The sequence below is a fragment of the Pagrus pagrus genome (assembly GCF_965226575.1).
Source record: "Pagrus pagrus genome assembly, chromosome: 16".
NCBI lineage: Eukaryota > Metazoa > Chordata > Actinopteri > Spariformes > Sparidae > Pagrus > Pagrus pagrus.
The window spans coordinates 4,977,230-4,990,990 of NC_140200.1; the positions used below are offsets into that span (position 1 = coordinate 4,977,230).

At 40.1% G+C, this 13,761-nt stretch overlaps 1 protein-coding gene across 1 annotated transcript; it reads right to left on the reverse strand.

The window, feature by feature from the left end:
- Positions 1–5,757: 5,757 nt before the first annotated feature.
- LOC311271587 (solute carrier family 23 member 1-like) lies at positions 5,758–12,218 on the reverse strand. The gene is made up of 12 exons (XM_084377339.1): positions 12,144–12,218; positions 10,645–10,791; positions 10,158–10,315; positions 9,238–9,397; positions 8,857–9,038; positions 8,426–8,546; positions 8,155–8,311; positions 7,282–7,535; positions 6,929–7,093; positions 6,736–6,844; positions 6,446–6,541; positions 5,758–6,223 (listed from the first exon to the last, which is right to left on the reverse strand). Exons 1-12 carry the CDS (start codon positions 12,192–12,194, stop codon positions 5,958–5,960), a joined length of 1,866 nt encoding a protein of 621 aa, XP_084233465.1. The 5' UTR covers positions 12,195–12,218; the 3' UTR covers positions 5,758–5,957.
- Between the last annotated feature and the right edge of the window lie 1,543 nt (positions 12,219–13,761).

Here is a 13,761-nt window from a genome sequence, read left to right on the forward strand (position 1 = left end):
TATCTTTTAACTTCAATTATTTCCACCCAATTTTGCTTGTCCACATACAAAAGTAGTTCTGATACAGTGTAGCCTAATGAATAACAACAACAATAATAGTAGTAATAAATACACTGAAACACTTTAGGTTCATAAAGAGTAACTAACGATTAAGTAATTAGTAATGAGTCGTCACTAGTTCATCCGACTCAGCAGCTGGCAGATAGTTGATTATGAACAACTCATGAAGAAAGTGGTCAGTATGTAGAATAACAGCGTTCATGAACTAATCATTCATTAATGTTGTTTCTCTCATCATTATCTACGATGTAGTCCTCAAATCACAGTTATTCAGGGATCACTCATAAAGATGAATTAATTATGAAGTCGTTCCTGATTCATTTCTCACTCACTCCAGAGTAACTGCTCATCTTTTTTTGATCCTGATTGTAAAGTGATAGTGTTTTTTTGTACTCCTACAGTGCTTTAGTTTACGCTGAGACATATTGAATAGCCTGGATCTCTAATAACAGAGTAAACACCCCTTTAAATAGGAGGACATTTACACTAAATGTACCAACTGTAAATGGTGCTGCTCATTTACAGAATAGCTCTTCTTTTAGGTAGCTACAATCGTATATTGTAAAAACAAATACAACATAAAATATAGTTTATTTTCCAGAAAGCACATAGATGCTGAAATACTGTTTCAGATTTAGAATCAGTGACTGTGTTATAAGAGGACTCCCTTATCATAAGTCCGTTCGCCACACCTCAAGTCAAATAATAAAATCAGGGATGGGTCCAGTTTCTGGATTAATGTGGAATCAGTGTGTGAGTTTCCTTTGTCAGGTGGGGTTTATGAGTCAGACTCACCTCGAGCTGGGAAGCAATGTTCACAATATTTCTGCTCAGAGTGAGAACAATTGTAAGAGCCTGTTTCACCTCAGTGTGCTGATTCATTCAGTAATTCTCAGCGGCAGATATATTCGCCACAGAGTTCAGGAAATGAGTAGACCTGATTCGAATGGACCACTTTCTTGCAAACAAAAAAGATTTGTGTCTATGTCTCTCAACCACTCCCAGGTTCTTTGCATACAGACTGAAAACTAAAGTTAAGCCTGTAGCCCCCTCCAGTGTCCAAATGAAAATAATACACCGTGCCATTGAAAGAAACATCGCATTTTAAATTAAACTAAATCAATCAGGACTTCCTCACAGTGCAATTCCTCATTTCTGACGTGCAATAGGCCTGTATAAGAATCACACACGTGGAAACAAAGCAGTGTAAATTATGCACTGAGGCCTGTGATTGAGCAGGGATTACTGAGTCCCTCTTGTTTTTGATAAGGCAGACATTGCAAAGTATTAATGAGACAGATGAGAGTTTTCATTTTGGGATGAGCAATGCTTTAAAGTAGGCTGTCTCCACTTCTTGGCTGACTTTGTTAATGAACACCAGTGGGATCCCACTGTGATGAGGCAGGGGCAAGCCTCCGGATGGGAGGAAATTACCCATTTGACCCGGGAAGAGGCTGAAAATCTCTTCTCTGGTTGTTTCAAGCATGAAAAGTTTTGGAAAGTATTTTGCTGCCAGTGTGAAGTATATGGGCCCCGATTACTCTGGAGTCTTAACAGCGGATCAGTACCTAAAAGTGGTTTGGGATGGCAAGAAAGGGAGGGAGAGAGAGGAATGTGATGGCTCGATGAAAAGGAAACAGAAAGAAATCATGATGGGTGAAGAGAGACTGCAGCGTTATGAATATTTCAAACTGGTTCTCAGCACCCAGCAGTGCTCTCATTACAGATCACTTTCACCAGTCACTACCTGCTAATCTAATTTTATTTACGTGTGAACTTATCTGTTTGCATGTCTCTGTCACTGCAGTAGGTTAATTATGCAGTGGTTCAAATATACCAGAATTACAGCTGATGTTACATCAAGTGGCAAAACAGAATAAAAAATAATGCTACTTGAATAAATCATAATTGTATCAAATTATTGCCAGTGATAAAATACAAAATACCATGCATGTGCTTTCAGTTCAGCTGAAGAGGCGGGAGGTCTGCAACAGTCCGTATCTCTCAGAAACACAACACTGGTTAGGGAACGAACACTTGGAGGCACAGACGCAGTAGGTGAAGATCGTTGCACTCAACTTGGTGTGTGGGTTGTTACTAGGAAACATTCAATCAATAAATCTATAATGTCTTCCATACATTTAGAATCGTCTATATAATTATACTTAGTGCATTTCAGTGGTTTAATGTCTAAATCCCGTTATTTATGTAATAAAAATGAGAACAATGAAATACTGGAGACAGTTAAAGGACTGGTGGACTGGTTCAGCCAAAAATGAAGTGAATATGACACAGTGGGTTGCTCCCTATGTCCACAAATGTATGTAAGTATAATTATATGTCTAAAAAAAAAAAAAGCAATACAGAAAAGATCATCTCAAAGTCGACATCTACACAAAGGTCTTTTCTTTAGATTCTAGAATATAGTTTCAGATTTACAATAAGTGATTATGTTACCAGAGACTTAACAGAATACCTTCCTCATAGTATTTACACACCTCCTGTCAAATAATAATATCAAGGTTGGTTCAAGCGTTAGGATTTATGTTAAATCAGTGTGTGAGTTTCCTTTGTCAGGCGGGGGTTTATGAGTCAGACTCACTTCAGTCTGGGAAGCACCAGTCACAATATTCTCGCTCAGCTCGAGCTCGACTGTGAGAGCCATTTTCAGCCCAGTGTGCTGATTCATACAGTATTTCCGAGCACTGAAGAATCCGATATATCCTCCACTGAGCTCGGGAAATGAACAGAACTTAATATTATGGCCCACTTAAAAAGCCCAAGGCTTAACCTGACTCATATTATAATTAAAGCTGCAAGCAGCGATGAACGGGCCCTCGCAGTCCACGCCTGTCGGGGCATGCTGCTGTCGCTACATGCTGCTGTCGGGGCATGCTGCTGTCGGGGCTTGGTCATGCAACAAGCTCCTTTGAGGAATCAAAAGTGAAGGCAGTCAAGCTGTTCTTTCATAATTTAGCAATAAAAGCGCCAACTATTGGCCGATTAGCACCACATTTTTCACAAACCGTCATCCAGCCATGGAACACAATTAAAAATACTTAAGTGTTAATGGGACTGTATTTCATCAAGATATGCAAGACTGTCTGTTTGAGCACAATATCCAGGAAATTGTACATCTCTAAATATTTTTTATTAATTTTTATAAATTTTTATGTGCAAATATTAGCATGTTAGCTCAATAGCTTCCAGGTCATGTGATCAATTGACTCAAAATCATGTTGGGATCATGTAACTACACTGGCTGCATGAGATACGCCTCTTGTTTTTACGTTTTACATCTCTAAACATTTTTTTTTTAATTTTTATTATTTTTTATAAATTTTTATATGTAAATATTAGCATGTTAGCTCAATAGCTTCCAGGTCATGTGATCAATTGACTCAAAATCAGTGTGGGATCATGTAACTACACTGGCTGCATGAGATACGCCTGTTGTTCATCCGTTCATCGCCCGTTCATCGCTGCTTGCAGCTTTAATCTACCATTGTTATTGACTACAGCATTTTGACAGGACTCTTGTACTGAATGGTAGCATATCAATATTTCCAGAGTGTGTGCAAAAACGTGATGTAAAATTGTCAAGTATCTTATTGATGTATTCTCACATATTTCTTGGCATGGTGATATATTTAATTCTCTTGTAAATTATGGGAAGAAATTGCCTTAAGGGGATTTGAGTTTAAATCTACAGCATAGTTTTTTGAGTGTGATGCTTAGATAAATTAAATAAGAAAGGAAACATAGCATTCGATATTGAAATTCTAGCCCACAAGACATGGAAGTAATATGCATTGACTGCAGCACGTATCAATGCAGTTTACAGTTTTCAAATATAAATCGGTCACATGAATGAATATTGTAAATGAGATCTGCTGAACACATATATTTACTCCCTATATACATGCATGGACATTTTTTATTTACTCTGTTTGTGTTCGAATGAATGAATAAGCAGGAGTGTGTAGCGCTCCTGTAGTGTCTCCCACATTTGCCTGCATATGATCCCCACCTACTGGTCATGAATACACGATCGCTCTCTCCCTTTCTGTCTCTCATGTCTTCTGTTCGTCACTTTTACCTGCTCCCCTACCTCCATTTGCAATAATATGTAAGCAATAACGATGAACTTGGTGCAAGAAATCTCATCAACTGCCTGAAAGCTTTGAGGAAAAGATGATATAATGTCAAATTCAAAAAGAGAGAATAAAAGTAAATCCTCAAGGTCGAAGTCTCAGACAGAAGGGAAAAAAAAAGATATGGTGCTGATAAATTCTAGAGTTGCCTTCACTGATGAGGAGAGAACTGCTGAGTTATCGTGATCATTTCCAATTGAAATGCAGATTGCTGGCACAGTGTTACATAAAACCTTATTGTGAATGCGCAAAAACCCTTCCCGGAACACCAACACACAAATTATAATATTCTGTAATGTGATCTCAGTGAGATACAAGTAAGATAGCCAAAGAGAGGGAAAAAAAAGCAAGATTTTTAAAGTGCAAATTACAATTGTGCTATTTTACCATCCTGAAATAACATTAGAGCGGGCAGCCAACCATTGACCAGTGGTCTAAATGGGCCCCGGGGAAAACCTCTGGCTCTACAGATCAAAGCATTACACCATATCCCACCTGGCTGTCAGAGCTGGTTAGACAGAGGAAATGAATACGGAGAGAAAGAGATGAAGGCATGGAAGAGAAAGATTGAGATAGATGTGTTATCTCTGTTTGTTTTTGCAGGGGGAACACAATAACAGCTAGAGGGTTGCTGCTGTGGGTTTTTTAAGCAGCTGCAGTGTGAAGATAGGGCTGCGTGATAATAAATTTATCCACAGGCTAAATTTAATTTCCTTTGAAAGAGGAGAACAGAGAGCGCATTATTCTAGTTTTCTGTCCGTGAGCTACTGGAAGAGTTCTGAGTAGTGGTGGAACATGCAAACAGTTTAACACTTTGATCGTTTGGTTGTTCTGTTTTAATTGGTGTAGACAGGAGTGAGCGCTTCACCATAAGATATTATTATTTCTCTCTGTGTGTAGTCAGACTCAAAAACATCGAAAATAAACTCACTGCTGGCAGCCTTGCTACATGTAGGACAGTAAACATAGATACTTACTTTAATTCTAATTATGAGGAATAAAACATTAATAAATCCACGAGGAACATTTAAAATTTGCATTTAAGCAGCACAGCAACTCAATGAGTGCAAAAGATGAATATGCGATACGATACGATACGATACGATACGATACGATACGATACGATACGATATGATACGACACTATCACGTTACGATATGATACAATACGATGCGATATACTTTATTGTCTTCAAATGCTGCGCACATAAATGCCTCCAAGTTACAGTTAGCTTAACTACATAAAACAAAACAGCACCAGCTGTGTCAGTCGCAACAATAAATTGTACATAACAAATAAGGCACCATCCCCATAGTAAAACACATTGCACATAACATATATTGCACACACCCCATAATACACACATAAGCACTCCCAAACCAGAAGAAAACAGCGAATCCTTACATTTGAGAAGCTGAAACCAGAAAATGTTTGACATTTTTGCTTGAAAAATGACTTAAACGATTAAAGGAGACATGTGATGCTCATTTTCTGGTTCATATTTTTATTTTGGCTTACTAATAGAATATATTTACATGCTTTAATGCTCAAAAAACACATCAGTTTTCTCATAATGTCCAGTACTGCAGCTCTGTATTCCCCCTCTGTCTGAGCTCCTGTCTCTTTAAGGCCCCTCCTCCCAGATACCCAGTCTGCCCTGATTGGTCAGCTCACACACGCCTGAGCCAGAACTAGATACAATTCTTATTATTGTATGTTATTACACCACCTCTATTTCAGACCTTACAGATGTATGTCCTCAGTGACCCCTGTCCCGTTAGGAAGATCCCCATTCCCCTTGCCCTGTGGCTTATTGTTGTCCTCAGAGCTGTACTGAGTTCTGTTGCCCTTCCATGGGCAGAAAGGTATGTAACGAACCCAAGACTGAGACGAGAGGCAAGAGGTTATGCCGAAGGGCAGGTCATATATCTCTTCGGTTCCCAGGGTGGTGCTAGAGTCCTCGAGATGCGCTTTGTCCCAAGCTAAGAGGCCACGCTCACGTTTAGTCCCTGAGATAGAAGACAGCCATACACCACAAATTGACTTAAATAACAGGAACAGTTTATGTGCACAAGGTAGAAAAGCTGTGATTTACGTAATGATTCAATAATAGGAGAGAAACAATACGCAAAAAGCAAATTACATGCCCAGGAGCTACATGGAAACGCTGTAAGGCGGCCATGTGCACTGATTGCAATTTGACGAAATTACACCCTTCCACTTTAGCTTACCGGGTATTGTGTTATCAAGGAAGAAGCCAAGAAACCCTCCTACAAACATATGGGTGGTCAACAATATGTGCACCACCTGGTCTACCTCTTTCACACCTGAGTTGCAAGAGAGGAGAAAAAATGTCAAAACACCTTAAGATTGATGTGCATCACTTGCTGCTCTCACCAAGTTACAAGTCAGAAAGTTCATCTTCTTTTTTTCACAAGGAGAACCGAATAGTTTTATGTCAGCTCGTAGCAGTTGAGGTGAAAGCTGTTAAAAAGTAATAACATTTCCTGGCAGCTTATACCTGTTTTGAAGAAATCAGGATTTTTCAAGATCCAGTTCGGAATGACAAGCGCAGTAAACATGGAAAAACCAAAAACAAATATATTCCTGGAGGAATTCATATCTGTGGACTGAAAAATAAAGACATGTCAAATTCTCAATAGTAGCAAAGCATTTGGAAAGAATATCGAATCATATTTCATGCTGTTGTTTACCTGCAGATTAGAAATGCCTGCTGCAGTTATGACTCCGAACATGATCAGGAACATCCCTCCAAGCACAGGGGTGGGGATGGTTGTGAAAATGGCTCCAATTTTACCCAACATCCCCATCAGAATCATGAAAACTCCACTCAGAAGAATCACCGTTCGGCTACCAACCTGTCACACAAACAGGCAGTCTGAAAAATGTTTTGCAGACTTGCTTGTTCTTATGAAATCGCTAACGTCTGTGATTCTCTCTTCCGTGCAGGTAGCGTACGACAGTGGATTTACCAGAGCTTATTTGCTGAAAACAGCCACTTGGAAACTGCCTAGTTATGAAATCATGCAGTATGAATGATTTTTACCTTGGTGATACCCAGGGCAGCCACATTCTCACTAAAGGAGGTGGTGCCGTTGCCTGTGCCAAAGGCCCCTGCCAACAAAGAGCCGACCCCTTCAACGCCAATACCCCTGTTGATGGCGTGCTTAGGGGGAGGAGGGGCCCCTGACAGCTTGGCGCATGCATGGTAGTCGCCCACTGATTCTGCCATGGAGCATATTATTCCAGCCATAATGCCAAAAACGCCTGCCAGGCTCACAGTTGGCACGCCCCATTGACCTGGACGAGGAGTCAAAACTATGATTATTGAATGCTCCATAAAAACATCCTGGTATTTTCAACAATATTGTCAATATTTGTTCCTACTATACACTCACTATCCCTCTTGTCTTCCCTTATCTTCCTGTAAGCGTTAATAATATGACTTACGTATTAAAAGGGCAATATGTGAAAAAATTAAAGTTGAAAATGTTACGAAATGAACTGCAATTATCAACAGAATGTGAAGAAAGAGCAGTTTCGATATTTTATGATGTCTATGTCATTGGGTTACAGAGATATGTATTAAGTTAGCATGCTAACCAGCTAGCCTTAGCCCACCCCCGTCCAGAAATCCTACCAGTGGTGTAAACATTAACATTCCCCTGATCCCCGAGCTCCCAGGCCAAACAGGTGGCAGCAAAGCTAACTGAGCTAACTGGCTAAAGGCAGCTACAGTTAGCAGTAGTTAGCGGTTACTCTGGTGATATGCTGCCACATATTTGTCTTGAGTATGAATTTGACAGGTGTCCAATTAAACATATTTCACCTTTAAAGATAAAATAATAATAACAAAAAGGAATTAAAGATAAGACAGATAAACACACAGGTATGTTGATAGTGTGTCTTGTGAATTTACCAGGATATGGTAATGTGAACCAGGAGGCCTCATTCACCACATTTCCCTTCACATCAGTACGGGCCAGGTAGCCATACTGGGCTGGATCCGATGGTAGGACATCATAGATGGTGAGGAGGTAGCAGACTAACCATGAGACCGCAATGCCCAGAAGAATCTAATCAATATCTAATATTAGTACCAGTGTCAGTATTCCCAGTTAACCATGATAATCAACAAAAAATGCTTCAAAAGATATAAAAAGTGAAGAGTATCAAAGTGAAAAACACACAGGCATTATCTGGAAGATGTAGAACTTGGACTTGTGAAGTTTCTTGGCTTTGCTATATGCAGGAATAGGGATCGGTATGAGACGGAGGTACTGGGAGAACAGGATGATCAGCACCGTGGTCCTGTGTGTATGAGAAGAACTGTAATTAGCATGATGATACATAATTAGAGAGTGATTTTAGAGACTTGAAACAGGCCACTGATGATCACATCCCCCCGCACTGAAGGAAAATCTGGCTTGTCAAATCTAATTTTGCAAAGAGATTTGGCAACAGGCTCCGACATTACCAGGAAGAATTTAGTTTTGAATGTAATTTCAGACTGTTGCGTCCTCTGAAAAAAAGGCCAGGGCAAATAATGCAGCCAAATACTGCTGGTTCGCTGTTCCAACTTGGCAAAATGAACCATTACTGGCGGCGAGCAGTTACGTACATAGCAGAGATGCCCCAGTGGCTGCCAACCTTGGTCCCGGCTGAATCGTACAGCGACAGGCCTATGAGCGAGACTGTGGGGGCAATGGTTAACGGGCCAATGAAGCGCATGAGGAAGCCAATGAGTCCAGAGAAACCGACGAGGACCTGAAGAAGAGACGCCACCATGATAGAGCCCTGCAGCTGTGGACAGGAACACAATAGTCGATACAATTAACATCAACGTCACCGTTCTTTCTTTGTCTGATATCAACTATATGATCGGTTTCTTCCTCGAAACCTCAGTGAATTAATCATGAGCTCCACAGAAGTGTGTGTTTGTCGTCTTTGTTGGCTTGCTTCTTTTGAAAACTGTGAATGCACAGTGTTTGCGTTTGCTCACTGTTTGCATGCGGCTCTGCCACACTTCTATGAAGAGAGGTGAGGACGTGTCGACCAGACTGGCGTTCTGGGTCCAAGCTGGGCACTTCCACTCTGGCATGGACAACATGGCCATGGCAGGGGTCAGCAGAGCAAATGTGCCCCCCTGTAGGATGGGAAGCCTACAAGTGTGTGATAAAGGAATACAGTTCTCTGTCAGACACAAATTCACTGAGATATGAGTCCAAAACAAAGCAGTAAAAGGACGCCACATGTCTACTAATGTATAAGACCACAACACAGAGCAGTATGCAACTGGTTGGCTTGTGTTTGATGGACATTTTTGTATTGTAATCAGCACTAAACCAAAGCTGAGGCAGATGGAAATGTCATCAGTGTTGCAGGTTGTTGGTCAAATTAACAGTAATAACACAATTTAAACAGTAGCACTGAAGGGTTATCAAAAACTCGCCTTGTCTACCAGACGAAGGTAAGATCACATCTTCACCCTGCAGCTCTGTTTTTGTTCTTCGCCGACTCAATATCTGGCAACAGCTGCCAACTTTATTGAATTTGTTCGCAAGCTAGGTTTATCAGAGCTGAACTGAAAACAGCTGCTGATCATGTCTGCTTGAAAATGGGTGGATAAAAGTTGGGAGTATGAACCATAAAGTAAATGTGGTGTAAAACCAAAACATTGCGCTAAAAGTAGCTAAAAAGCTACATGGAGCTCACTGTGTAAATATCCTTCATGGATCTTTAGAAATGCTTCCATCAAGAGGAAGAAAATAAAGGAAGCAGCGAGTGTACCACTTTTCAACTTTTTAAATGTGTCGCTTAGGGTCTAACTTATGCTAACAGAGTTTATCCCAACTATCTTGCCAATGTATTTCTTACACGATGGTGAGTGGTGGAATAAATCAGCGACATGTTTTTTCTGACCTGACACCGAAGATGACCTGCAGCAGGGTGCACAGTCCAGAGACGAAGAAAATGGTATTAATGAGGCGACTCTGGACCAGGCTGTCGTGCTGCAGACACAGCCCCTCCGACAGAATGAGAGGGATGGAGAGGATCCCACCGAACGCTGTCAGGTAGTGCTGCACAGCAGAGGAACAGTGAGGAGATATGATGAATAGATGGTACTGAACGCACCACCACAAACACAAAACAACATTAAGAATGCTTGACTATGCAACAAAAAGTTTGTTATCTTCTTTCATTGCATTGCAATCGAAATGAGAGCTATAATATTGTTACAATGATGAGGTGATAAAAGTTTTAATCTGAAATCTTTATTGCCACAATTACAGTGTGGGTTACACAGTGCCACAAAACAGGAAATTCACAACTCATTCAAAGAGATAACAGACTTCAGATAATACTAAAGGCTAAAATCAGCTCACAACACAGAGAGGATCACACCCACCTGAATGGCCAGAAAAATACAAAGGTACCACGGGGGAACATCAGTCACACAATAGGTGGGTTTATTTCTCTCTTCCTCTTCGGTACAGCTGCTGCCACATGTCTTTCCCTCCTTTCTTTTGGGTGGATCATTGACTTGGTCATCCATCTGCAGCACCGTATAAAAAACATGCAAATGCAAAAACACGGACATCATCAGAAAGTTAAGTTAAGCTCACCTGGAGACGTACCAATGCATAACTTGTTCTCATGTTTATACATCTAGTTAATGTATACCACACTGAATTATTCAAAACAGTTTGTATTTGTAGGCAGTGGTGGAGGAAGTATGAAGATCTTTTACTTATTACTACCTATTTACTGTTTTAAAAACTCTTCTCTGTTCCCATATGTGGTTATAATCAAGAAAATAAAGTGCTTAAAGTTTAAAAGTAAAAATATTCACCATGCATCCAAAATGGGCTCTTTGGTTATTAGATTTTACTGTATAACATTATAATATTAGATTATTATTATTGATGGAGCCATATGTAAAATGCATTTTATTGTTGTGGCTGCAACAGAGCTAATTTCATTCTTTTGGGACATTTAACTTGACTCAATGCATTGTGCCTGCAATGTGTATGCAATGTAATTAAAGTCGTAAAATAAATGTAATGTGATCAAAGTACAGCACCAACAACAATAATGAAACAAAATGAAGTTTGTGTAGTCACTGGCACAAAATTAAAACACTGAAGAAAGGTACAGGTACCCTAAAAGTGCACTTAAAAGTGCAGTGTGTAGGATTCAGGGGGACCAAAATATATAATGATATTCATATTTAAGTTTTCATCAATGTATAATCACCTGAAACTAAGGATTGTTGTGCTTCATGATTTTAGAAAGAGCCCTTTATATGTCCACCATGCTGCTCTGCCATGTTTCTACAGTAGCCCAGAATGGACAAACCAAAGATACCATAGTAGAGGGTGAGACGAGGGATGTTCAGTTAGTTGCCATCTGCAACCACATCACCAGAGGTTACTAAATCCAGCACACAGGACCTTTAAGAACAGTACATGAGTAAATAATCGTAGTTAGCTTCCACTGCTGTTTTTAAATGGAAATTTCGGGCCGATAGACATTATAGAAGACAGATCATGGTGAAGTCTTACCAATAGCAAGTTATAAAGCGACTACATTTAAAAAGATACAGATTTATGGATGTGATCCAAACAAAATAAGATGTATTGCTGTGTGGGCTCTCCCTGTACGAGGGCTGTCAGAGCACAGAGATCATTTCAACAGCAGTCGCACGACTTTCAGAAACTTTCAACCTCAAATTACTCCCACTTGTGCGAACCCTTGCCCACAGTGTAGCAGGATAAATCAAAACTCAGTGTCGTGAAATCCTCACAGTTCAACGAGAAACCAAAAGCAGTTTTTCTTCTGAATGTATCCAGGTGATGCTGAATTAATGACTAAAGATTTTGTGCATGAATAAGTCATTGTACTTACATCAAATGCAAGGTTGTCGAGTCCAAAACCGCTTTCTTTCCCTGAAGCCATTGCAGCTGCAGTGCTTGTGTCTGGCTTCTTGAGGTTGGATTTCTCCTAACAAGAGGTGAACTGGAAAGTAAAAGCAAACCGCAGAGAAACACACTGGCACACTAAATGCCTGTCACAGGAGGAGCACAGGGTCATATTCAGGTCTAGGGGAAATCATTCACTTAGAGAGAGTTGTAAAGGAGCTTTGATGACAACGCAAAGTGACAACACCTCTGCCTAACCTACTGAGGACAAGGTTAAGCTTATTTTTCACTCAGTTGCGTAAGTATGCTAGCTAGTATGTGCTATTTTCAATGTAAAAGTACACCTATTCCTTCTCCCTCGTTAAAAATGATAGAATATAGGAATATGCAAATAGTTTTCATCACAGTTTAAGTTTAACCGGACACACAATGCCTCTAACTTCACTTCGAGCCTCTTAAAATCTGATTTTCAGGGAGCACATACACATTTTTCTCTTTGGGCAATGCCTGTGAAAACAGCCTCCTAGTGCAAAACTCTGCTTGTACACCGGTGCACACAGTGAATCTCGAATATTCAACTATAGGAAAGAGAAGAAAAACACTTTAGAGCAACACTGAGGGACACAAGTATGGATGAATGGACTGATGGATGAAAACAGGATGGACGAAGAGATCTTTTTTGTTAATGGCAAAGTTACTCACTTCATTTTGAGACCAAAAAAAAAGGAGGAAAACTGGAGAGAATGCTGACAGTTTCAGCTCGACGCCTTGTTTGATCGTGTTTTGCATTTACGTCAAACTGTCAAAACTTGTTGACGGGACAAAATTGGGAAGATGGTTAGATAAAGAGATTTAGCGCCTTCAAAGAGGAGATGTTTCCCTCGCTCAGAGGGGGGGGGAGGATGTGGGGAACTGATACGATCTCTCTGCGTGACGCTGATGAATGTGTCGAGGCAGGTGCAGCAACACGTCTTGGGAAATTATCAAGGGGAAACACACTCCTAGTCTCCGGTTTTATAACGGAGGCAATCGTAGAAGTTACAGGACAGCGAAAGCTTCAACTGTAGCACCTGCCCTTTGTCTGTGGTCGCCTCTGATGTCAGGTCATAGTCACCCAGACTTACTTGCTCTCCTGGGGCTGGTGCATCTCTCATATTCTCACTGTGTTGAGTTAAGTCATCCTTTATTCATTGAATTTCCATTCTCTATTCCTTTTACTGCACTTGGACGACGTATGTTTTTAATTTTTTTCTTCTTACCGTCCTTTCCTGCTTTCTTATTGTTATCTATTTAATGTCCCTTATTCCTTTAACTGCTCATAATCTTTTTTATCTGTTCTTAATGTCGTCATCTAATCGTCCTTTATTGTTTTATTCTTTTATTTATTTAACTTTTCTTTTTTTCTCCCTCCTTTCCTTTTCTGTGATTTTGCCTGTTTTTATCACTTTTATTCCTTTTACCTTTAATAACTCATTTACATTTTTTGCGTTTTCATATTTTATGTTCTGCCTTCGTGTTTTAACTCATCTTGGACTAGACTTCCTCGTGTTTGGCTCGACTGTTGAGTGTTTACTCACTCACTAATTATTTTCTTCCTGAGTTTC